At 38.3% G+C, this 25555-nt stretch overlaps 1 protein-coding gene across 2 annotated transcripts in view; it reads right to left on the reverse strand.

Annotated features, from left to right (window-relative positions):
* Positions 1 to 3039, reverse strand: part of LOC137802228 (roundabout homolog 2-like) — an 81962-nt gene extending 78923 nt beyond the window's left edge. For both annotated transcript variants that reach the window (XM_068599935.1, XM_068599934.1), the window contains exon 1: positions 2582 to 3039. In XM_068599935.1, coding sequence (XP_068456036.1) covers positions 2582 to 2636 — 55 coding nt within the window. In that variant the 5' untranslated portion in view covers positions 2637 to 3039. The remainder of the gene's footprint in view (positions 1 to 2581) is intronic.
* Positions 3040 to 25555: the final 22516 nt, after the last annotated feature.

Raw genomic sequence — 25555 nt, forward strand, 5'->3', positions numbered from 1 at the left:
ATACCATATATTGATGCATTATGTTTTTAACATGCTATTTAAAAACCTTATGTCTTTCGGGTAAGTAACAGTTGTGTGGATCTACAAGGATGCACAAACACATGGTCCATGAGATACTGACTCCTTCTAATTGGTTGTCCCATTACCCCGTCTTCAATGTGGCTAATGTACAGTTTGACTTGTGCTGTCAGACAACAGAATAGAAATTAGATCATTTAAATTGTGGGTCTCTCTGTGGCTCAGTGGTTGGTACTGTCTTTTAACAGCAAGAAGGTCTGACGGGGTCCTGTCAAGCGGTTTGCCCTGTGATGGACTGGCAACCCAACCAGGGGGTTTGCCTGCGTTCTGCTCAATGCGTGCTTCAGCACCCCATGACCCTGAATATAAATAAGTTGGAATGGGAAATGAACAGATGGATATTTTTTAAATGTTTTTCTTGAAATAAATGACGAACTTTTACTAGCTGAATAGTCTTGTATTTATAACGTTTCAGGTTATAAATTCAATCATGTCTTAAAGTAAAGTTTATTGGTATGGTTACAGTCAGAAAATGCACAAAATGTGGCTTATCTTTAAGCCTAGGACTGCCTAAGGCTGTTAAGCCTCGAGCTCTGTGTCCACCCAGTTCTTTTTTCTCTGCCACTAGGCCTGTTTATGGGGATCTGTCCATGGTACTGAAGCCGAAACCCAAGGTCTGGCAGAAAAAGATGGTCAGGGACATGTAAGGCCTTGTAAGGAGGGTTGACTCTAACAAAAGTCCCTTTAAGGTGACATTTGTCTACCAGGCGAGTTCAGAAATTCAGTTTATAACCAGATTAATTTGATTGTCAAGCACAGAGCACATGTCTTTCAGATTCTTTATCACTTGAAAATTAATTTTGGCACGTCACAAACATAAAAGTGCAGCAAATTGAAAATCAGCAAATCTCATAAAAGCCTTATATAGATAGATACAAGCAGTCAACATGGACACACAGATCTGTGCAATATAAATTGTATTGTGCACAGACTGCACACTCTCAGCATTATCCTCTCTAATAGATCATAGATTATATACTGCCACAGGCATAGTCAGTCAGACACCAATAATTGGGATTAAGTGTGCTTTCTTCTCACAGATGGTTGAATTTGAACTACTAAATCGGAAAAGCTGAATCGAAAAGGCTTAAATGTACACCTACCTATGTAAACCTCCCAAAAAAAGTTTAATTGCTGGGCAACTGCAGCTTGTAATATACTCTGTATAAACACACATGCATATATATATATATATATATATATATATATATATATATATATATATATATATATATATATATATATATATATATACACACACACACACACATATATATGATTGTAATGATTGTAATTTTTATATATAATTGTAATGTGTTGATGTCCAATGTACTGATTAAAATGTAAACTGGAGTATTACTTTTTACGTCCTTTCAGCCGCAGTCAAATAAAAATCAAAGCCTCCAAAACGAAAGAGTAAAATCAACACTCCACTGATATATTGTCAACAATAACTGATCAATTTCACAAAGACACTGTCGGAAGAATTGCAGAGCCATTATAGTGCTTTGGCTTTACAATGCACAGATGGGCTGTCCTAAATAAACTGGCAACATAGCAACTTCAGTGTCCTGGAACCACCCAAATGCACACCTGTAATTCATTTACCCCACTGACACAGATTTATGTTATGGGCTACAAGGGACCAAAAAGTACGCTACAAAACACTTGGTGTAAACACTTCCTGTCAAGAAGCTTAGGTATGTCTAGTAGGTGCAGCTGTAGTGGAACATATACATCTAGTCAGTTTATGTATTGTAAATAAAAAAACAGTCATGGGGGATTTCAACAATATACAGTATGAGTAAGCATCTTCTCTATGGCACATTAGCCACTTCAGCTATAGAACATACAGTCAGCTCCATCATCTGCCTGAGCAATCTTTTGCATTATAGGTCACACAGAATATGACCCATGATAAGCACACCACAGCAAACTGTGAGCACAGTTTGATAAACAGTGTTTTTGCAACTGTTTTAAAGGACTACTCAAGGTAAGCTACTGATGAGATCCAGGGAGATGAATTGATTCAAACACAATTAGGGCCATTTTTCCTTGGCGATACAAAAAGTTTAGTGAGCTTCGTTTATTTATTTTTTATGCAAACAAATTCAAATCACAATGCTTGTGATGATACACATTTGCAAGCTGCCAGGGAGTAACCAATGTGTTCAATAAGGGCAGCCCTTATGAATAAATGAGCAACTTTCGTCTGCATGAGACATTTAAACAGTTGGCCTGGCACACCATCTTAATCAACACTGAAAAAATCGACTATGATTTGGTGCTTTATGGTGCATGCATTGTTTGAAACACACATTTAACAGGAAAAACACATTCCCTGTAGATCATGTGAGATACAATTATCGGTATTTTCTGAATGCACAAGAACATGGATCGAATAATATGCTTCAGGTCAACTGAGTGTCTTCCTGGAGATGCATGAGTGGAAAGACATCAAGCCAACAATAACATGCATTAATATATGTAAACATAAACTTACCGTCGGTTTGGGTGTACAGAAGTCCACAGAGAAATAAATACTGTAGAGGACCCATTCTGGCATATTGGCCCCGTATAAGCTATCGGCGCATGAATTCCTCCTCAAGCGAAAATAAACAGTCTATTAATCAATCAGTGCTGTTTCCACTTGTGCGACGACGACACTAGTAACTGTTTAAAGTTAGTCAACTAAAAGAGCCGATCAGTTATTTCAGCCGCTGAGAGCAACCATTCACGCGTCCATTCTTCCTCTCGGAGAGCGCGCCAGTAAGCGGAGATCTGGTCTAGTCGACTCGCCGACACGTTGGAAATTTCTGCATTCGCCAATTGCGATCGTCACCGACGCCCAAAGACACTCCAGTGGCTGACGGTTCCCCCGTCCGACCGCATTCTTCTGACACTTTACCGGGTCTAACCGCGGAGAAACGCATCAATCCTCACGCGGGACAAGTTCAGGGATGAAAGGTGGAGCTGGGATGCAGTCAGAGGTGAGCAGCAGCGCGGTGCAGCACAGCGGCAGCCCCTCCTCTTCACTCTGCTGCCCTGGGAGAAACTACCCGGAAAATAGACCATCCACAATAGATCTAAACCCCGAAAGTCAGCACAGTTTGCATTCTGGAGAATTAGATGTTAATAATGATGCTCATGAGTGTTCCCCCACACTCTAACCACCCTTTTTTCCTTTTTTTTCTGGGAGGCAATTTTACACAAATAGCTCAGAAATTCACTAGACACATGCAGCATGAACAATATGTATTCAAATGAAAGGATACTACCTTGGCCATTTTTTTTTCTTTATTTGACAGATTCTATTCCCAACCTTTGGTGGATTTGTGCAATCATTTTTAATTGTATTAATTGCCTTGCCCTTCAAAAAAAGATTGAAAAGTTCTTGATGTATAGCCTTTGCAGTTTATTAAATGCATCAGGAGACATGTTCTGTGCATACATGTTCTGAGAGTTTTTCCCCATCTTAAAAATACTACTGTGTTGTTTAAGATGGACAATGTGACACATATATAATATCAGCATATGATTATAGTAAGACAGGAATACTGTTTCAGAAGCTGGGAATACTGTCTCAGGTTTTTGGCACGAAATAGTCTTCAACTAAATATCAAACACCACAATGTCTCATTTTATATGCCAAAGCCAATGGTCTATCCTGACACACATACACATACAAACACAAACACACACACACACACACACACACACACACACACACACACACACACACACGACAGTCTGCCAGGTGTATACTTTTACACACTTAAATCAAAAGTCACACGCTCTTGTACTCAACATTGCGACTGTAACTTATTACAGTTTTGTCATTGGAGCCATTTTGTTTGTCCAACAAACAAATATCACATTTTTTTTATCACCCTTATGACCACCATCCTGTCAAAGTCAAAGCATTTAACCCCTCCCCCAGTTTTACCAATTAGCATTCTATTTCCATGGTCATGGTTGAAAAAGCTTTCGCAAAAAGGTGTATATCTGCAAAGAAATGTCACGCCCACAGCGTGAGGTGCTCATGCTCAATATTGTCAATAGTATTATGAATGCAGTGGCTCGCTGTGAGAGGACAATGAGGTGGGCTGAATCAGGTGTTATTGATCCAGAGGGTGAAATTAAACCATTTTTAGCATTGTGTTCACAGCAGTATATTGAATAGTAATTGGGGACGATGGCTAAATCGAGACTGCGTGAAGAGGGTGTTAAGTGAAAACATTCATTTTAATTAGACAGATCTCATCCATCAGAGAATGACATTGTCAATAGTGTTTTCCTGTCAGATTGTTTTTATGGCAGCTTAGCTTATATGGTATTGTGAAGACTAGCTTCAATTGCTTTTTATGTCCAATTTAATAATGCGAGAAAACTGAGGGCTGGAATATTTCGGTGCCATTTTTTTTTAAAGTAAAAAAGTCATTCCATTTTTGAAAATCCACAATGGATTGGAAGACATAAGTAACTTGTCACTGACTGTTTTTGAGATTTTATGCAGAAGGTGACCTTAACACATTGCACAATCATGTCTTGTCTTTCAGAAGTGCAAGGAGATAATGAATAGGTTTTTGAAGAAATGAATAACCTCACAAAATCCATCAAGGTGAACTTTAATGATCTGAGAAGGTAACTTCAAGAACACGTTAGTGCTAATTGTACCAAATGACTCAATACACAGTGATGCTGCTATTCATCATGAGCACTTACTATTTAAAAAAAATGCTATCAATCTCATATCTCTTCTCACGGAGAATTGGGAGCGCAAGTAACAGACAGTGAAAGCCAAAATGGTAATGCAAGTGTTTAAATGCAAGAGAGATATTAAAATATTCAGTCTAGACGCTTGGAAATGTGACGATTAATGATCATCATCCCGTGACACACAGGAAGTTTGAGATGGTATGAACACTTCTCTGCAAGGTGTACATGCAGATGAAAGCATACATATATTAATAGGTAATGTTAGTACTATATGCAACACAGACAGCTTCTCCTTGCTCTGTTGACATAGTCAGGCCAGCTGCATCTGCATTTAATGCATGTTCATGTAAGTTGGTGTGCCCCACTGCTAGCTCACGGTTACAGTTCACCCAAAGGTAAGCATATATATATATATATATATATATATATATATATATATATATATATATATATATATATATATATGTGTGTGTGTGTGTGTGTGTGTGTGTGTGTGTATTTTAAATACCATTAAAATGGAGAAATACAGGAGACAATGACATGTGGCATAAGTGTAACCTGTATGAGGTCAAAAAAGGAAAATGTACGTTTATGGAGGGAGTTGATTTGATGTTTATCTTTGAAGTTGAAGAAGATAAGAGAGGCATAGAAAGACTCCATCTCTCATCACACACTGAGACCGTCATGTTTCCAGGCAACGTGGGACTCTGCTGCCTTTCTCACACAAACCAAATTCAAAAGAGCTCCTTCTCTCTCTCTCTCTCTCTCTCTCTCTCTCTCTCTCTCTCTCTTTCTCTCTCTCTCTCTCTCTCTCTCTCTCTCTCTCTCTCTCTCTCTCTCTCTCTCTCTCTCTCTCTCTCTTTCTCTCTCTCTCTATCTCTATCTCTCTCTCTGTTGATCACACATAGGAGACAGTGTCAAGGTCACAAGTTTTGTCCGCACCATTACCTAGTCATAACCGTGTTTGTCCAAGCCAGGAGTGTTGGAGGTAACAGATGGTGTGTGTGTGTGTGTGTGTGTGTGTGTGTGTGTGTGTGTGTGTGTGTGTGTGTGTGTGTGTGTGTGTGTGTGTGTGTGTGTGTGTGTGTGTGCAAGCTCAACCTTAGTGAGAGTAGACAGAGTAGACATGTATCCTGACCACAAAGTCCAAACGTGTACAAGTAACAAATCTCTTATAGCTTCAGGTGTTAAGTCCAGTGGATGCAAACAGTGCTTTGAAATATACACCAATGATTGAGTATTTTCATATTATATACAACTGGAAATGTAGAAAGCCATAGCAAACTGTATTTTCTTTGGTCTTCTATACTTTATGATACAGAATTGTCAATGTCATTATATTCAATAAAACCATAGATCTTTGAAGCACCCTGGCCTTTTTCCTTTGTCAAGAAACATGCATTTCTCTACTGTTTCTAATATAATTGCTCCTCTACTTTTATTGTGCTCCAATGTCTTGTTTTATTGGAAAAAGGACCTCAAATACAAGGAATAATAAAGGAATAACTATCTACATTGTTCCACTGTGGTCAATAAGTTTCAAAGACCAATACATACACATACATCACATATACATTAAAAAAGTTTGATCAAAAGGCATTCATACATTCCTATTGAGGCCACTAGTTGCAGCTCCTTTTGGATTGCAGATCACTGAGTCACTCTGGCTCTCAAATGGCAGCATATGATGAATGAAGTTGTATTGTATTGCTCTGTAAATTGCTCCATACAAGATCAATTATGTTGTTATTTAGTGTACAATACATCAGCTGCAGTAACTTTAGTGACTGTGGTTCCGTTCCGGAATGTCCGGGTTCTGTTCCGGAATATATGGGTTCCGTTCCAGAAAATAATCCTGTTTTGAGCATCTCCTCCTATTGTTTCACAAGTTATTAGGATAATATGTGGAGTTGTGTTCATGGCTGTCAGGGACACTGCAACATGAGGTTGTCAGGGACTGTACAACCTGAATCTGGAAGGTGGGTAGGTGTAGCTGGCTGGTAATCCCCAATAAAGGAATAGGCTCCTTGAAAGGTCCCGAAACAGCATCTCTCAGTAAACTCTAAAACAAGCCATGAAAATTGATGGTCACATTCCATGCAGTGTCAATGTACTACTGCAAAGCCTTACCAAGTACAATCAACATGAGTTGGCTCCAATGCCTTGCCAACTGGTGCAGTTGAATGTGCTAAATCAAAGGATGGACCAGTTGTCTCACAGTATCTGACAGATGCCTGGAGGTTCTGTGCTGCTGCCAGCAAACACTAACTTTACAGGTTGTAAGGTGAGTTAATAAATAACATAATGTTTTTTTTGTCATTACAGGTCAATGGCCATTGGCCGGATTAATACTCAAAGAAAATTGGATATATTTCACATTATGTTTAGAGTCAGAGGTTTCCCAAGATTGGCATACATGTTTCTTTTATGTATCCTGACATTTCGTCCAACTGTTTGTTTATTTTGTTCTGGATCGAGGCTATGCTCTACATCTTGAATTGTATCAGCTCTCTTGGGACACCTTTGAAGTAATGGGCAGAGGACTCTTGAAATCAGAGCTAGACATCACAAGATGTCTCTTCTCAGGAGATGTCGTTTTCCTTCGTGGAGGTGAGTGGTCTTGTCAATGCATTACTATCACTTTATTCTCTTGCAATGGACACAGTGCTTCCTCTGTATACCGTCACGCTCCACAAAACATCATTGAACTCCTGACATACCTTGCTAGAGTGGAAAAAAGAAGGGCCCAATGCTACCATCTCCATTTAAATGCTTTCAAGGTGAAAAAGGCCCAATTCAGCTTCTTGAAGTGGAAGCGGTACTTTGGGGGACACTAGTGAGGTATCTCTCTTGTGATATAGACATGTAGGAGGAAGAAAGGGCTTTAGTTCAATCAAGCGCAAGGACATTTACACCATTTGTTTTTCCTCTGGATGAGCACAGGAAAGAAAAATAGAAAAACAAGAAAAATGCTGAGAGCAATATGAAGGAGAAATCAGAGGAAGCACTGTACTCTTAACATTTTCAAAATGGCAGATAATAGTCTTCTCCCATGCGCGTAAACATTGCATTTCCATAGAAATGGCCTCCTTCTGTGCCTCAAACGGGTAGTCATGGGTGAGAGAGTTATGTAGCACTCACCTCTTAATCTTGTTGGATGTTTCTAAAGCAGCACTGGGGCTCTAGTTTATAAAAAGGAAACAGAAAAACATGCAGTAAAACGAAGGCTAAGAGAGAACAAGTGTCAGTGTTGGCGGTTTGAATACTGCATCAAACAGTATTGTTCTTTTATCAATCAGATGGATCTGACAACAGGCGACAGGCCTGATGCCGTGTTTAAATGACTTCCTTTTATTTGCCTATATTCTTTTTATTTTATTTCCCTATATTCAGCAATGCGCTAGTTCCGGTCTAGAAATGTGTCTGTCACTTCAGTATTAAGTAATTTGTTTATTAAAAGTATTAACCTTTTGAGCCTCAAAGTGACCTGCACAGAGCATGAGCTTTGAGAATTTAGCAGATCTGTGATCAAGTAATGATATGAACCCCAAATGAGTTGTAATACTTGTGTTATTTTATGTTGTAATACTTGTGTTATTTTATATCATTGTTTTCAGATTTTCTTTTGTGAAAAGACAAAAAAAAGTACTAAATTTGAAACACCGAGCATGATCGAAAAAAAGATTTCCAGACAATGCGTTTTCGAGCCGCTTCGAGTGTTTCAACTCCGAGGTGAAAGGCATAAACAACAACCTACAGAGTTGAAACACCCCTCTCTGGAAAGATAATGACCTAAAGAACCGGAATGTTCTATTTATTATTGAAATCTGACTTTCTAAAGTGTAGTTATTAAAAGAAAGGTGAAAAGTAAGTTTTGCTTGAAAAAATGACAGCAAGGTTTTTTGAGGTTTTTACTTGTTCTTCCCACAAGTCTTTACTGTATTATAGTAATTTAAATGAAGTTAATCAACGTTTTGGTTCCGGAGATCTTGCAGGAAACGTCACTTGACCTTTTTTTTTTTATCATTTCTTTGTCTGATAATGGAAACAGCAGGGTTTTTTTTGTGGGAGGGAGGGGGGGGGGGCACATGGAGCTTATACATATTCATATTCCAATCAAGCATTCAATTGTCCACATTTTTTTCTGTCAAATGGGTTGCCAAATTTGACCATTGCAAAAGTTAAAATATGTCCTCTGATTCTCTTCAGAATATAGCTTTCTTTGCTTCGAAGCAGTTGATGAATATTAATATTCAACTCCTAAATATTGTATTCTTTGCAAGTTTCATGAAATGAAATGAGCATTATTTTATAGATACATAACTTCATGAATGTGACCCAGGATATACAGTATGTTCAGAAGAGGCTTGTCCTATTTTCTATGAACAATATAAATAGATACATAATTTTAATGCATCTAATGTATTTGGTAATTTCTATATTTTATACAGGTATCATTAATGAACATCAACCAAACCTACATTGTCCAACTGAGGGAAAGGAAGTATTATCTTTCGTTTATCAAGTTATTCAAATGTTTCTTGTTGATAGGAAATTAAAGATATTAAGTATAGTTTTATTGTATTTCAGTAACGAATATCCATCATCCATTTTCCACATTCAGACAAAACAAAATTATTTGATGATAATTAAAGTGAGCAATGACAATTAGAATTTGCATATTCTTATTAATACAGTAAGCCAGTTCAAGTTTTTCATCATATCCTAAAGACGTAGTTCTGTACAAGTTGTATTAATAAATATCCCTTTGTGATTTCAATTCATAAGAAGAATGGAGCACAATGTAATAAAAGACGTCTCTCATTTTAGAGTGGTGTGGGACTTTATATGGCATCTGTCTTTGTAGGCACAGTCTTGAGAACATAATAACTCAAGAACAATACATGCCAGAAACTGAATACATACACCACAGGTTTCTTCTGGAAAACTGTCATGCGCTCCTCTACAGTAGATGATCTGATTAGATTTTGGAAGGCTCTTGCTGCATAAATTTGCATTTCTGTGAGGAAAAATACATTAATTTTTAGACTACAGTCAGGCTCAGGCAGCAACTCCATTTCTGAGGATATGGTTCTCTTCTGAATAAATGCAGGACTGCTCCATTAACGGGGTCCAATGATCCAAACAGAAGAGTTCAGATGTGTCAGAGAGTGGGAGTAAAAGGGACAGTGAGTTTGTCCACTGATTTTGCGCATCACTACTAACTCTATGTTTTCTGGTCAGTCTTCCGTGCGTCCCTCACCTATGGTCATGAGGTTCTGGGCAGTGACCGAAAAGATGAGAGTGTGGATACAAGTGACCGTGAGTCTATAGCCGTCACTCTGCGTGACAGTGTGAAGGATTTAGTGATCCAAAAGGACCTTAGTCCTGTTGCTGCTCCTTCACATTGGCAGAAACTGCTACAGTAGTTCAGGGTGAACCCAGGGGCGTTGCACAATACAGCAGGGAATGCATTGAGCATGTCTCCCCATAGTAAGCTATTCTGTCATTGTCGTCCATTTTTTCGGATTCAAGCTGATTTAATTCTGAAAAATTAGATGCAATGAACTTTCAAACCTTTCACTTCCAATCTTAAGAGTTTACTAATCAAAAGGTCAGCTTGACCAATCCCCAATACAAAGGACTTGATACATGTGGTTGACTGCTAAAGTTACGGTCTTTCATTCTACACACTTACATCACACACCGGTTTACTAGGTTTACAAGGCACAGATGTTTTGGCTTAAAACTCTTTCAGCAAATGTTTTTTTTTTTTTTTACATCTTTAGTCTATACAAGCCTTTGAGATAGCATATTGTTGCGACGGTAAGCTCTGACATAATTGTTGTTGAAGCTTAATATTATTACAGGCGATCCTATCCCCAGTGACGACAGGAACACAGAGATGAGATGGAGCTGAGCTTACAGGTGACCCACACTATGTGTGAAAAAATCCAATACTCTGACTCTCAACCTTGCAAAAAAACATTATGTACTACACAGGCACGGACACTGTTGTACAGTGTTGCTGTCGGTGAGACAAATGGCTGCAGACCTATACTCACATAAAGCCTTCTACATCTACTGCTATAACATTACTCAGACACTTGTGTCAACACAACATTGAACCCAGTCATTTCTGATCTCACCATCAGTCTTGACAACACTGGTTGATGGGGGTTCCAATAGAATTGGGGGTGATATATGACTTGTGATCACATAGTTGCGACATTGTTTGATATACAAAATGATTTATATCCCATGAAAAAGGCCCATCAGTACAATTCAGCTGCCGGGTGTTGAACTCTAAATTAATTGAAGAAGCAGATATGAGCAGAGAAAGTACAACACTATAGCACTTTTTTTGTCCCCTTGAAAGCAAGTATCAAAATCAAAAGTGTTTGCATAATACATACTTATGGCATTAATGAAGTGGTCTCGAAGCCAATTGCAAATGTCACTTACAGAGGTTTTAACTTTGTCCAAGGAGAGGATACGGTGGGAAAAAGGGAACAGGGAGGAAGACTCACCTTTACATTATGTGTTTAATGTTTTCGATCTCAGCTGGCAACGTAAGTGGGATGCATTGCAGACAACTCAGAACTGGAATAATGTCCACTTCATACAAACAAAAATCAAAAAATTAAACCCGATTACACAAAAGAGAAGTTGTCTGAAATCACAAAACAATTGAATCACAGACTCTAGAAAATATTAAACCATGTAACTTATGTTCCTTTAAAATAATACATAGTGGTATTGAGTAAACTTTGTTGTGTGTCAAAATGTGTCGCCATGTTATCAGGTAGTTGCTCACAGTTTCTTCTCTGTGCAAAAACGGGAAAACGTTGACAAATTCCACAGTGTGGAAGCTGGACTGCTGAAAGTTTAATCGTATGCACAGTCACACAACAAAACATCAGTTTGACATGGTTTTTCCATTGGGAAAATTCAAACCTCCAACATCTGGATTGCAGCAATATAATAAATTTCACAACATCACCTTGAACACCAACACAGAATAAGAAGCCTTTTTTTCGTAACTGAATTAAAGTACACGTATACCCACAGGTGAACGCAGAGCAGTCCACTCAAATCTACCACGCTGAAGGACTGAAGTACATCATGCTGTGAGTGTGACTGCACTGCAGAAGGTTTCTCTCACAGGTTCCTCAACCCAAAAAGTCATTATTATTTACACTTTTTATTTTTTATTTGACCTTTATTTAACCAGATAAAATCAGTTGAGAACCAATTCTCATTTACAATGATGACCTGGAGGCAGCAACACAGTCCACAAGAGGCACAAACAACACAGATACAATACAGGATGACACACACACAAAAATAACAATAAAATAGAAAATAAGAGGCTAAAAACAACGAAATTAATATGGATATATTATTATTATTATTATTATTATTATTATTAATAATAATAATAATAATAATAATAATAATAATAATCAAATAAATAAATACAAACAATTTAATGGAAGAGAGAGATGTGAGGGGTGGTCAGCAAGTACAGCAGTCAACTATGACTTTTTGCAGCTTTTGTTTGAATATGTTGAGAGAGGTGAGAGCTGTAAGTTTGAGTGTGTTTTGTAGTGAGTTCCAGTCATTTGCAGCGGCAACATGAAAGGCATTGTGACCAAGCACTGTACGGACTTTTGGAATGATGAGCCTAATGAAACCACTGGATCATAAATGGTAAACACTGACAGAAATGTTCAGAAGGTTTGAAAGGTAGTGGGGGGTTGTTCCCAAGATGGATTTGTAGACCATGAGCAGCCAATGTTGTAACCGCCTGGTGTGGAGGGAGGGCCAATCCACCAGTCTTTAAAGATCACAGTGGTGGGTGGTGAAGGGTGCACATGTGGCAAAACGGATTGCTGAGTGGTGGAGTGTGTTCAGTTTTCTGAGGGTGGTGTTCGGTGCCATTTTATAAATTATATTGCCATAATCAAATAGACTGAGGAAGGATGGTCATTTTCACACTTGTCTGTAATAACATCTGATTCATTTTCCTGTACGACGTGTTCATGAAACAAAATTACACCACTTGGGAAACAGCAAAAAGATGAAATTGTAGTGGCTATCAAAGGACAATAACCATTAAATGTTCAACCATGGTTAATTTTTGGCCACTTTTGCCCCAATTGTTAAACTGTACTGCGGACAGTAAGACATGAGGCTTGATATTGGTCTCCTTTTTCCTTTCTATGGGATGTTTTTCCTGTGTGGGTCAATGTATACCAATGTAGCTCAACAAGGTGTGTTGTTACACAGTTTGTAAGAAATAAATAGGTCTTGTTAGATCTTTATTACAGAGATCAGTGTATGAAAAGAAGTACATTATTTGTGGGTAAATCGTCTAAACTTAGATTGACAGATGAGCGATTAGCTTTAGAAGAAAAATATTTGTCGTTGGGCACACGCAAGACATTTAAACACCGATGCGTCTTGGTTCCTGAACTTATTGAATGTTCTAACTTCATTTGTCATCTCTGGTGGTAGACTTAGCTACAGTGATTCCCCCAGTTGAAGTAAATCAGCCAAACTATTAGTTCCTCAACTATCCACTGATCCACAGAGGCAGCATGAAGTGAATGGCAGAGGCAGCCTCTACGACTGGCCTTAGTGATAAAGAACGTTGTCAAGTGTTGTTAATGTAACATGCCATCCCTAATACTGAAGACAAGATTAAATATTGTCTGAGTGAAGTCCTTTGAGAACCTATTACCAACATTGGACTGTTGATTCGTATGAAGAGTGATATTTTTGGAGGCTATGTTTGTGAGATGATCATAATATGAGCAGACGGATGGATTATTCCTGCTGCTGTCATTAGGCCTTATTTTGTTTTGCTGCTAAAAGCTACCTGAAAAGCAAAGCCATCTTAGTGCTTAGTATGAATTAAATTGTCTAACTCTTTTCAAAACATGAGTACCTTTACTATTGTAATTACATTTGAAATCAGTGATCAATGACATACTTTGCAGCACAAGTCATATGGCTTGCATTTTTTAGATGAGCACAGAATGTAGACAATGTAAAATATACACTTTATGTCCTCAGCTCAAAACATGGGTAAAAAGTAACCAAATGAAGATTATTTTCATCTACTTCGAAGTAACTTTTTACAACAGTGCTGAACGTGTGATTTACTTCACCAAGGTTTGGTATTGGCTGCAAAAGTGCCCCTTATATCCTTCATAGGGTCTCTATCTTTTCATCAACACTACGTTAGTGTTAAATTTGTATTGTTAAAAATCTTAAATCTAGGAGAATATAGATTCAAAGAGCAATGGTAATATTTTAAAAGGTTGGTGGACAGAATGTGCACCCTGCAATAATACAACGTTATAAAAGCATGCATGCCTTGTCAATAGTCCGTATGCAGGTTTATCATTGCAGTACAGAGATCTGTCTGAGCCAACTTTTAATTTATTCTTGGGAAAAAAATGTTCTGTGACCCACAATGCCTGCATATCAAACCTTTACACATCTGTCTTCTATGCCGAATTATGTATATATTTCCCCCGTTTTTGGATGCCGTATTTCATATTTTTCAATAGCCGAACCATCAATAATCCAAATATCCAATCAAAATGTTGCCTGTATAGTTGCATACCACCCTGTCGTACGTGATTGAATAGTGATCTAACTTGCTAATAAAAAGAAACACCGGAGGCTCCTACAACAGGACTGCCACACAAGTATTACTCAAAACCCATGTCCATGCGCCAGCTGTACTTAAGATGCCACATGTCTATGGAGGGAGGCAACATGAACGTGTGGTAAAGAATACACTTTACGTTTGGACAGAATTCAACCCATTAAGGTACTGTGTTTACGTTCAGTGTTATTCACCAAAACACATCATCTGTATCTTTGACCAATCAATTGAACGCACATATTTCGTCATTAAACATTAGCAAAGCTAATTTAGTATGTTAAGAACAGCCTTCTATTGTCAAGCTCCGCTCATACACCATACGTCACTCTAAAGCTCAAACGTCACAGTCTATGAAACAGAACAAAACCCAAGACAGTATTGAATGAGAGGCACTTCAACTGACTGATATCCCTTAAATATGACTGTAAAGCTCATACCCAAGATATATTGTGCCACTAAACTCTGTTATCTGTAAATAAAACACACATCAATCCTGGCTACTGCAACAAGCTACTGCATTAGACTGTATCGGCTCTGCTCGCGCCTTACCTACCTTGTCACGATCACAGTGTAAACTGCAGGATTATCAAATCCCAAAGACTTGGAAGATGCACTTTGAGCGTCACATTTTATGTATGAGGACAATCATTTGTGCACTGGAACAGAAATATGCCCACACTCTTTAATAGACATGGATTCATTTGTAGAGTCTGAATTGCGTCCATGTGGCATCTGCGTGAATTGCGCAGAATAACCCTGAGAGTGGTCATCATCCAAAGATCCCCACGGGACGAACAGGACCCCGACGCAATCAACTGAACTTTTTGGAACATTCTGAAGAGCCGTATAATAAAGGAAGTTTGCAATGTTTGATGTCTGATTGAGGTAGTTGGAGTAGATGCTTGTTAATAGCTGCTTTATCACATCGGCAAAACGTGATTATTTTTGTATTTATTTGGGCATATTATTGTAGCATGAATTAAAGCATTGAAGATACATTTTAATGTTAGTCAGCACCAGGTGATACATTCCAGGTCCAAAACTGAAGCCAATGTGCATTCTTTGAAATTGCTGTGGTTGCAATAAAAAGTCCTATTGTATAGAAATCAATGGGAAAATTACCCTATATCTCACTTGATTTATTACCTCAGTAAAAATTGTATGCATGCCTTTATGCTCTCTATCGCTAGCGTCAAGTCTTTTTCAATACAAGATGATGTTTATGGTGTAAATGATGGTCCCTTTTAGAGTAAAATAGACTTTACAGTAGAGTATGCTATAGTGCGTGGTTACCTGGTGATTGACAGGTGGCACAGCGTTATCCAGTCTGGGAGTTGTCTGTATTTGTCTTTTCAGTTCATAAAGGTTAATTATAATACAGGCAGATCAAATCAAGCATTCAGATTGGTTGAGAGTGAGTCGTTTAGACATAAAGTACTCTACAACCTGTTTACATTTACCAGAGCATTCCATATCAGTGCGCACTCAAAATAACAGGTAGATTTAAATTGCGCAACCGTTAGTTGTCATTTCAAGCTTGACAGTTACCAAACATGTGTAGCCAAGGGTTTCTCTTGCGCCTACACTTGTATATTAATGATAAAATAACAACACAGTGTTCTGTTAGGTTAGACAAGACGGCTTTATTCTTGTCTCCCTCACTCGAACAAATCCTCCTCTCTTTCCATTTCCCCCTCCACAATAAAACCCCTAGCATTTTACGTACACAATATAATAGCTTACACATGTTTCGTGTAAACTTTGATATTTTTGGGGGGAGTGATGAGAAGGCAGCGGTTATTATTATATTTGTGGTGCCTGTTCTTGCTGTACAGTCACACGTTGATACGGCTTACAATCAGGAGAGTGAGCAGATAACGCTCTGTGCAACATTTTGGTCAACAATAAATGTTTTCCTCAGCGTTTGGTTGTACTTCACTCTTCCAATGGTTCATGTCACGGTCCGTCAATGGTCAGCACATGGTCAGTGTTCTGCATCATTGATGTAAAGTAACTGAATCTACAATGCTGTTGGTGAAAGTCAGAATGTGTTCAGAGCAGGTGTCTGTGTTTGTATACCACGCTTCCATCCCCACGGTATAGAGCAGTCATATATACTGTATTGTTTTTTGAGTCACTTGCAAATTATCTACTCTGTCGGTTATGCATGAGGATGTTGGTTCGTACATAGAATCACACCTAATGGGGTGCAGTAGATATAGAACGTGTCCACATGTTCTTTCCAATTAAGCTCCTTTTACTACATATTAAGTGCTCAACTAAAGCTACGGGCAGCAGAGGATGCATTTTAACTGTGCTGAATTTCCCGCTCAGTCTGTCTGAAGGAGTATATGTGAAGACATAACTAAGCCCTACTGTATGTTTATAGCACCAGAAGCATGTTTGTGTGGAGCACAGAGGATTTTAGGAGGTAATCAAAGAGAATGTGCCACAGCTGTGGGTGCTGAGCAGCTGTTGAAGTACTTATTTTAAATATTTGTGTTCGGCTTCTGAGAAAATCGTATTTCCTCGCAGTTTGCGGCTAGATTTCCAAAAAGTGGCATATATTTCTAATCAAACTCAAACATTTTCCTCACTAGGCCAGTTTTGGATATGCTGGTAAGTCAGTTAGTGTACAGTAGCTGCACATTTCTGATGCACGGAATAGCACACACTGTTTATACAACCTCTGCCACAAGCATCTGGCTCGTCTGCCACTGCTGTTTTTTATTTTCTTTCCAATGCAACAATTAACAACAGCAGCTAACTGTATGCACTGCACTGCTGCCCCCTGCTTATGAGCTGTGGTAAACAAACCATATGGAGGGATTTTGTCTTTTTGTAAATACAGTTGGTGAGAAAGGCGTCAGTTTTTAAAAAGCAACACATTTGCCGTCCCTGCCACCTCCATGTTCACTAAGTTGTACATAATACTTTGGCAACTTTGCAGTTCTTAATAATGCAAGATATCAGAAAAATCTTCTTCTATTTCCATAAAAATCCTCCATTCTACTACAAGTAATGTCGACAAGTAAGAATGACAGAAGCAGTCTCCAGCAGCCATGTAAACGCGTTTTCATTCTGTGCAGTTGTTTTGGGTGTCAAACTGACAGGAGAAAAGCTAATACATAATATACAATATATGGCTCTCTCAAGACTGCAAAGGTACAAAGGAATATATTCGACACATTTGCATTAATTCCCAAGAGATGCTACTCACTGCACATCTCGCTGGGAAATCAGCCTATTCATAGATTATTCATAAAAGAAGATGATGTGCCTTTCATATACATACAATGTTGTGATGTCTTCAGGAACAAGAGGTACTCCCACCTTTTGCTTCCACCTTTAATGGTGAAATATTTTATGGAAAAAATATGCAATTATTCTTCCATGAGAATGCAGCTCAAATAGTTTTCTTTCGGATAAAACACATTCCTTTGTAATGTACCTGCAAGTGGACTTTGTTTGAAAAGAATACCTGGTGAACAATCACTTGAATATAAGGCACCACGCTATGGTGTTAACATGCAACTCAAATTGGGCAAGGGTGCTTAAGGGGTCTGTTTAAATTTATCAATACTCATGGTAGCATCAAAGGTAAATAGATGGGTGGCAAAAAGAGGGAACGGGGGTACTGTGCTGAATCTACATAGCAGCCAATACTAATAAGGGGAAGCTAAGCCGTTAGTGAGGCTTAAAGCTGTTTACAGATGAAGAGAGTCTCAATTTGGCTGCAGTATTTTTTTTATTTTTTGGGGGGAAAATCTTGTGGCTTGGTAATTTCTTCATATACACTGTATGTCACACCGAATGAAAGAATATCCAGCTCTGTTGAAATCCATCTTCTGCTGCTAGGAGCTTACATTGAGCACTTAATATGTAGTAAAAGCAGCTTAATTAGAAAGGAGATGCCTGAGTGTGTTTGAACAATGTTAACATTAATGCAAGTGCATACCATTCATATCCAGACATGTCTTTGTGTGATTTCAACTTCTCAAGGCGATATATGTTTGAATTCAGGTGGAAGATGGCTCTAAATAGAACACACGCTTCAGGACAAATCTGCAGATGAACCATCGATTTGCAGAGAAATTCAATCAAAGTGACAGAAATAAATTGATGATGTGAACTTATGTGCTCTCTTATGTGCCCTTATTAAAGAACACATAGTGTTCTTTATAGTGCCATATTATGTCCAGTGGCCATCTCGGTGAGGTTGCTTTCATCCGCTCACCTTGCCGTGCCTGGATTGTTCGTTCGTCACATTGCTGCTCGGCATCGTCTTGCATACAGTTTGGCATCTAAAAATGTTCTTACCCAAATTTTTTAAAAAGTGGGCCATGCATATTCAACTTAATCTTGTCATGGAATGATGCCATATAAACAAACTGTGCAATGCAAAAGGCAAATTAGCACATTTTTAATCTTCTTATTCGAACCCAAAGCCAAAAAGAAAAAGTTGTATTTTTAGATATGTTGTGAAAATTAATAGTTGACTAAAATTTCATAATTGCATGTATTTTGTGTTTGTATTTATGTTTCTTATATTTCATCACTCCTGGATGTGTTTTAATTGGCACTTCTTTATCTAATACCAGCTGTTTACATCTTTCTTATCAGCTTGGGTTGCAGCAGTTGGTTACATCTCTACGGCCAATGAATCTGCATATCTAAACAACAGCACAGACAGATTTAAGACCTGTCAGCTTAACCAAGCTGCTCATAATTTTCTCTTAGTTTTCTTGGATTAAACCAGGTGTCTCTCTCCAATCCTCTTCTCTTCTTGTTTTATTCCCTGCAGATTCCGCAAGACATTATTTTATTCTCTGTTTCCATATATATATACATATATATATATATATATATATATATATATATATATATATATATATATATATATATATATATATATATATATATATGTGTGTGTATACAGAATATATTACAATATATATTTAGATGTTGTCAATGTGCAAATTATCAAGCACATAAGCACATGAAGATTTCAATGTTTCATCTCTCTGAGTTAAGTCCCAGCATACACATTTTATGAAAAGCAATCATCAGTAATGTTCGTCAGAGGTGTTATTATCGTTGTTTCACTCATTCTTACCTCTACTTTGCAAACAGACAATTCTGGGGTTATATACTCTGGGTGCAAAACGTGCTTACTAGTTCACTGACACATGGCTGGAATATGACAAATGTATTTTCCGTTTTTAAGCTATATGGGAACATTTAAATTCTTCCACTGTATTCATATTCAGATTGTGAACATTTTTAGCCATGCTTGCAGCATACTTTTACCAAACATCACCATAAGGTTGACTTCTGGGGTTTTGAGCGAAAAGTCTTGACAAATGTTGGAAGGATTACCATGCCAATGGGTAGCTATATTAATGGTTCATTACAGGATAAACAGTAATACTTGGTTGTCTTTGAAACAAATGTCATTCTCAGATTCAGTTTGTGCAATATTATGATTCATGACCAAATACCTGCAGAACTAATGCCATTGTCATTCAGTCTCACCTGTACTACTGTGATAGTGTGATAAGCAATTATTAGCATACTAATATGCTAAACCTAAATTGTGAACATGGATATGAACATACATTATGTCGTTATACTGTACAAAACAGGATTGCACAATGAAATGTTCCAGCCCTTCCCATGATACGCGCGCACAGGAGCTGTATACACATATGTGAATTAGTGGAATTGAGGCGTCTAAAAGTAGTCCGCTACACATCAGCTAATGTCACAGAGTAAGCTCAAAACATCTCTATGCATAATAACAGCCTCTGGTGGAGGATCTTAGTTTAGTTTGGACACGTTTAACTTTGGATATTTCCATCACGTGGTCATTTTAAAAGTCTGCTCCGTTTCTGGTTCTGGTTCGCTGCTCAAAGCAACTCGAATGAGTTGCAAAAGAAAAAAAAAACTCTGCAGCCTCACTTAATCAACCTTCCGTTAGCTCATTACAAACGATAATTTTTATGAGATTGTTGGAGATGTAACAATGTTTTATTTGGTGTTCTATCAATTACAATAACTGATTCTCAATTGACTTATCTGGTTAAGTAAAGATTAATAATAATAATAATAATAATAATAATAATAATAATAATAATAATAATAATAAAATAAATGCTCTTTCACATTTTAACAACTCAGTTGAGGTTTACGCAAACCGGGTTCTTAAAAGTGCAAATGCTGGAGTTAAAAGTGTCTCCCCAAGGGCCCGGGGAGGAACAAAAACAACGTTGAAAGGACCTTACTTTGGATGAGCAGAAATGACACAAAGGAAAAGACAAAACCGGGCAGCTGTAATATAATGTGCATGCAGATAGGCAAAGCGTATAGCACTCCGTCTCAGGCAGCATTACAGTCACATAGAAATAAGAAAAGGACGGATAACAGGGGAAATGACTTCAGTCCTCTCCAAGGAACGACCACATAATATTAAGACGCTACACAGAGAAAAGTCAATATGATAAACATTAAGTAATAGGAAAAGGGTTAGGAGCAATGTGGCATTAATATAAACCGGCATTCATCAACCTCCTTCAGAGTACATCCCTTGTTCCAGACCCTGCCAATTTGACTCTCCCATCAAGTGTGACAAGCTGCTGGATATATGCTATCAAAGAATTGAACTCACCTGCTCTCTTAAGGATGAAGAAGCACCCTTACAAGTGCACTTAGAAGCGGGAGATGAAGCACAACACGCACCCTTCACGGCAGGACACGACACAATGCTCCTGCTCCACAGCAACAGCCCCACTGCCTAATCTAATCAATTCGAATTAACCTTAATACAAACTGTGCCGCAGGCTTTTGACTCTGCTGTATCTCGCCGACACACCTTGTACAACTTCGCCGTGTTCCCCGCTGAATGACTGCCACAGGGCCTAACTCGGGCTGACACGCGGGGCTCGAGAAAAGTTCATTTGCAGATAACTTCGCCAAAACCAAAATCAGGGATCAAAAGGAATCACTGCAGCATGACATGATGGAATATTTTGATTTACTAAACTATCAAATAACCTTCTGGGGAGGTCTTATCATCTTATTGTTAATTTTATTACTCAACAAATTGTTAGCGAACAAAAATCAGACTGGAATTGCATGTAATCCTGGGCTCAGAGCGAAGGGAAGCTAAATGTAGGCACAAGGAGAAAAGTTGGTGGCCTTAAAATGCCAACGGGTTGCCCACTTAGAGATATCAACAGCTAAAAGCATTCCCTGGCAAGAATACTAGGTACTTAATTACATTATATTACACTCATCTTGCACCAGACTGGACACCCCACTGACCCCAGAACAGCCTGACATCTTCAGGGCAGAGATTCATCCAATTATCCCTGCCAAAGCACTGCACAGATAGTAGCAGGAAGCTGGTTCGTTTATACAGTGCCCGGGTCATCTCACTGCATGCTGATGACATTCATAATGAAATATTCATCTTAGCACAGTACACAGTGCTCTGTTTAACATTGAAACTTGGCCAGCAGGCTGCCTCTAGTCTTCATGACACTGATGTTGACTGTCTCACAAACTGCTGTTTACCATTTCAAACAGGGCTGTCTGCTGGACTTCTCTTGCTCTACTGAATAAGGGAGATACTCAAACTGAATATGCTAAAGTGCCCTGAGCAATTGAAAAGCAAGAAATATCCATGATTTAGCTTTTCCTTTTTGTTTTAGCTTTTATTAGCTATGAATACTTGGCACATGCACATTCAGGGGCAAATATACAAATGGAATGGTGTCTTCTCCTTAATATTCTTTTATTGATCCTATGAACAGCAGATACGGGCCTCTCGAGGTGCTCTTCGACCACCTACTCCCGTTTCTGTTGGTCTACCATTCCCATGAGGTTTAGCTCACCTGTAATGTGTATGTGTCCCTATGCACATATTTTGCCAAATGAATAACTGGTTGCCAGCAGGTACCACGGGTGGCATTTGTCACAGCAACACTAGGCTTCTTTTTATCTGTCAGGCAAATGCAAATCTCCACAGTTACACTGCCATCAAGTGGTGGAAAAGCAGTAATCGGGTGTGGAGGATGAGAATCACTCAAGGATTCACCACCTGTCTTGCTTTCCTCCAGCATATTATTCTTTCAGTTGACACAGCTGGTAAATAACTTCTTTAACTTGAAGCCGCATCAAGGGTTTAGGAAAGAAATATTCCACCTGGACAAAGGAGAAGAATATATTTAGAATATTTACTTGAATACTACTTCCTCTGTATCTTTATGGAGTGTACTTGGAAGTAACAGATAGTTCGTGAACACATAATTACAAGCGTATAGTGAAATAAAGAGGAAGGGGGCCTGAGATTCTGAATGTCTGAACTTAATTCAAAATCAATACATAAAGAGATTGATATGTAGGTAATATAACTGTGCCCTAAACCCATCACAGTTTGTGTGTTTGTGTGTGTGTGTGTGTGTGTGTGTGTGTGGGTGTGTGTGTGTGTGTGTGTGTGTGTGTGTGTGTGTGTGTGTGTGCGCGCTGTCTAACTCTGAATTGTGACATTTGTTTTCAAACATAAAGTGAATCGATAAACAGTGGGATGACTAAACTGCCGTCACACTCCAGTCGGAGAAATGGGGGGATGATTCTGTCACTGAAACTAAGTTCTGCTGCCATCTCCTGGTAACAAAGCCACAATACAGAACATGCAACTTCATTCCAAAATATAATACAATTCACTTTGTTATGAAATATAAATTGGTAAATTACACAAAAACAATTCAAATTCACACTCTTATTCCCAACTTTTACGTTTATTTAAAACATTTTATTTGTTTCCTCCTATATCACAATTCTTTTTGACAGTGCAATGCTCAAGTAGCTGTAATGAGTTACTATAGAAACACCAGACAGGGTCTGGCCTTATATTTAGTATTATGCTACGGTAAAGGTTACATTATGAAGGCACAAAGAACGCTTATTGAACATCTATGCTCTGTCACCTGTTCATTACCAGCACTTGAATATCCAAATCCAGAATAAGATGTGCCCCTTATCTCCTCCCTCCAACCACACCACCTCTTCAAACCGAGTATGTTCAACAGTAATGCTCTAAGGCAGTCAACGTCAGGAGCAGAATCGATGTGCGGTAGCTTGAGCCATTGCTCAACTCTGAAGAGAGCTATGAAGCCAAACCTTGCAGCATTGCTACATTGAGCTTTGCACACATCTTGCCTTGATTTTACACGTCTGCAGCCAACAGAATTCAAATGATTTGAACTTTGACCCTTCACGCTGTGCAGTGCCCTTGCAAAGCATGCCCAGTGAGATTAAACCTGACCAAGAGGCTCACTCATAAAGACAATGTGTGAGTTTCTTGAGATGTATAAGTGCATATTGTTTGTCTTGAGCATATTGTACATGTAACAATACATGTACATTACAACAACGTGTTTGTTGTTATGTATGTTGAGATGCATGCCCCGTTCTCTATCGCAAAATAAGTCTATCTATGGGTACAACTAAAGTAACTAACCAAACTAGTTTAATTTGAGCATTGATACTGACTCTGCCCAAACCATCCGCCAGCACGTTCACACCTTTTTATCATTTGTAGACATTTTAGGAAGGGGGAAAAATTCATTAGAAAAAATCAAAAATGTCATCCAAATCTTTTGTATTGTGGGGTTATTATGACTATTGCAGCATTTTCAGAGCCTGATTGGGACTTTGGATTTGTGTATTTATTAGACTCGGTCATAGAGCCTTGACCTTTTGCCTCGGATCTTTTCATATTGTTTAATGCTGTGTCAAGTTTGCTGAGGCAAGTTTGGTGAAGGCTGTTGACAAGCAAGAACTATTCCACTGGGAAAAAATGCTGGCCGAGTTCACATCAGGGCAGCATTCATAACGAGGAGCTTGATTGTTTTTTTTGTGTACATTCGCTGACGTTTAATTGCTTTAAAACCCATGCGGGACACAGGAGGTAATTGGATGTAAGGACGGATCGGCGGAGGAAGCCATTGGAAATGACAACTAAAAATGCTGCCCTATTAAAAATGTGAGACCAATAACATACAGTTAGGCAAAAATAACGTAAATACTTCAGAAAAGCACCAAAGGACCAACACTCCCACATTTGGCCACAGAGGATTTGACCATTTTCTGGAGCTCTTTTTATTGTAACAGATAAATCAAAGGGATGTTTGGCTCTTTTCTTTTTCAGTCTAATAATGTTGCATTTAATGTAACAAGATCCACCTTTGCTGCAGTGTTTAGTGCTAATGATTGTTACTTTACATTCGAGGTCCTTGAAGTTTCAAAGTGATAATAATTTATGATTGCATGTGAAACAATGAATTATCCTCGATTACTTAGAAACACTTAAAGTAAAATTAGATCTTCCCATTACTCAATAATAATAAAAATATGAATGTGTTATTAATAAAACAATAAAAATATAATAACAACATACTTCAAAGTAAGCAAACCATCTTCTGAACAATCAGCTATTAAAACGAAGATATGCACAGCTGGCTCCCATTAAGTCCCACTCAGCGAGCTTCATTTACCATATTGGATCACAACAAGCAAATTAAAAAATGTGCAGAAACATTGATGACCCCAACGGGAAGTTATCAGTTTCCTTGATGATGGGTGTTTACAGTACCATGTCGAAATTAAGATAGTAATCATGACACATTAGTATTATTGTCTTTGTCTTTTTTGCATTTGTTATCTGCATACATTCTATTCTCTGTTGGAAGCAGAGTTAAGAAGAAGATGGCTCGTAAACTCTTGGGTTTAATTCAGAATCCACTGTAATCAATGCCTCTGTGCACAAAACATCCTGCTTCAAAACACTTTCTTTCCATCTGCAGTGAGGACTGTGAACGCTGCCTCTTACAATAAGTAATTCCCCTGCACCTATATGCAATGATTTATTGAGCAGGCAGCTTTAGGCTTCTGTGAATCATGGTGATGTGCTGTTATGTTATATAGGCTCGCTGTCTGGCTATGTACGTTGTTGCTGACACTGAGCTGAAACTCATTACCTTTCGGTTGCAAAAACTAATTCCACCCAATCTG

The sequence above is a fragment of the Clinocottus analis genome, unplaced genomic scaffold (assembly GCF_023055335.1).
Source record: "Clinocottus analis isolate CAN_PGR_092001 unplaced genomic scaffold, fCliAna1.0.p SCAF_5, whole genome shotgun sequence".
NCBI classification, from domain to species: Eukaryota; Metazoa; Chordata; class Actinopteri; order Perciformes; family Cottidae; genus Clinocottus; species Clinocottus analis.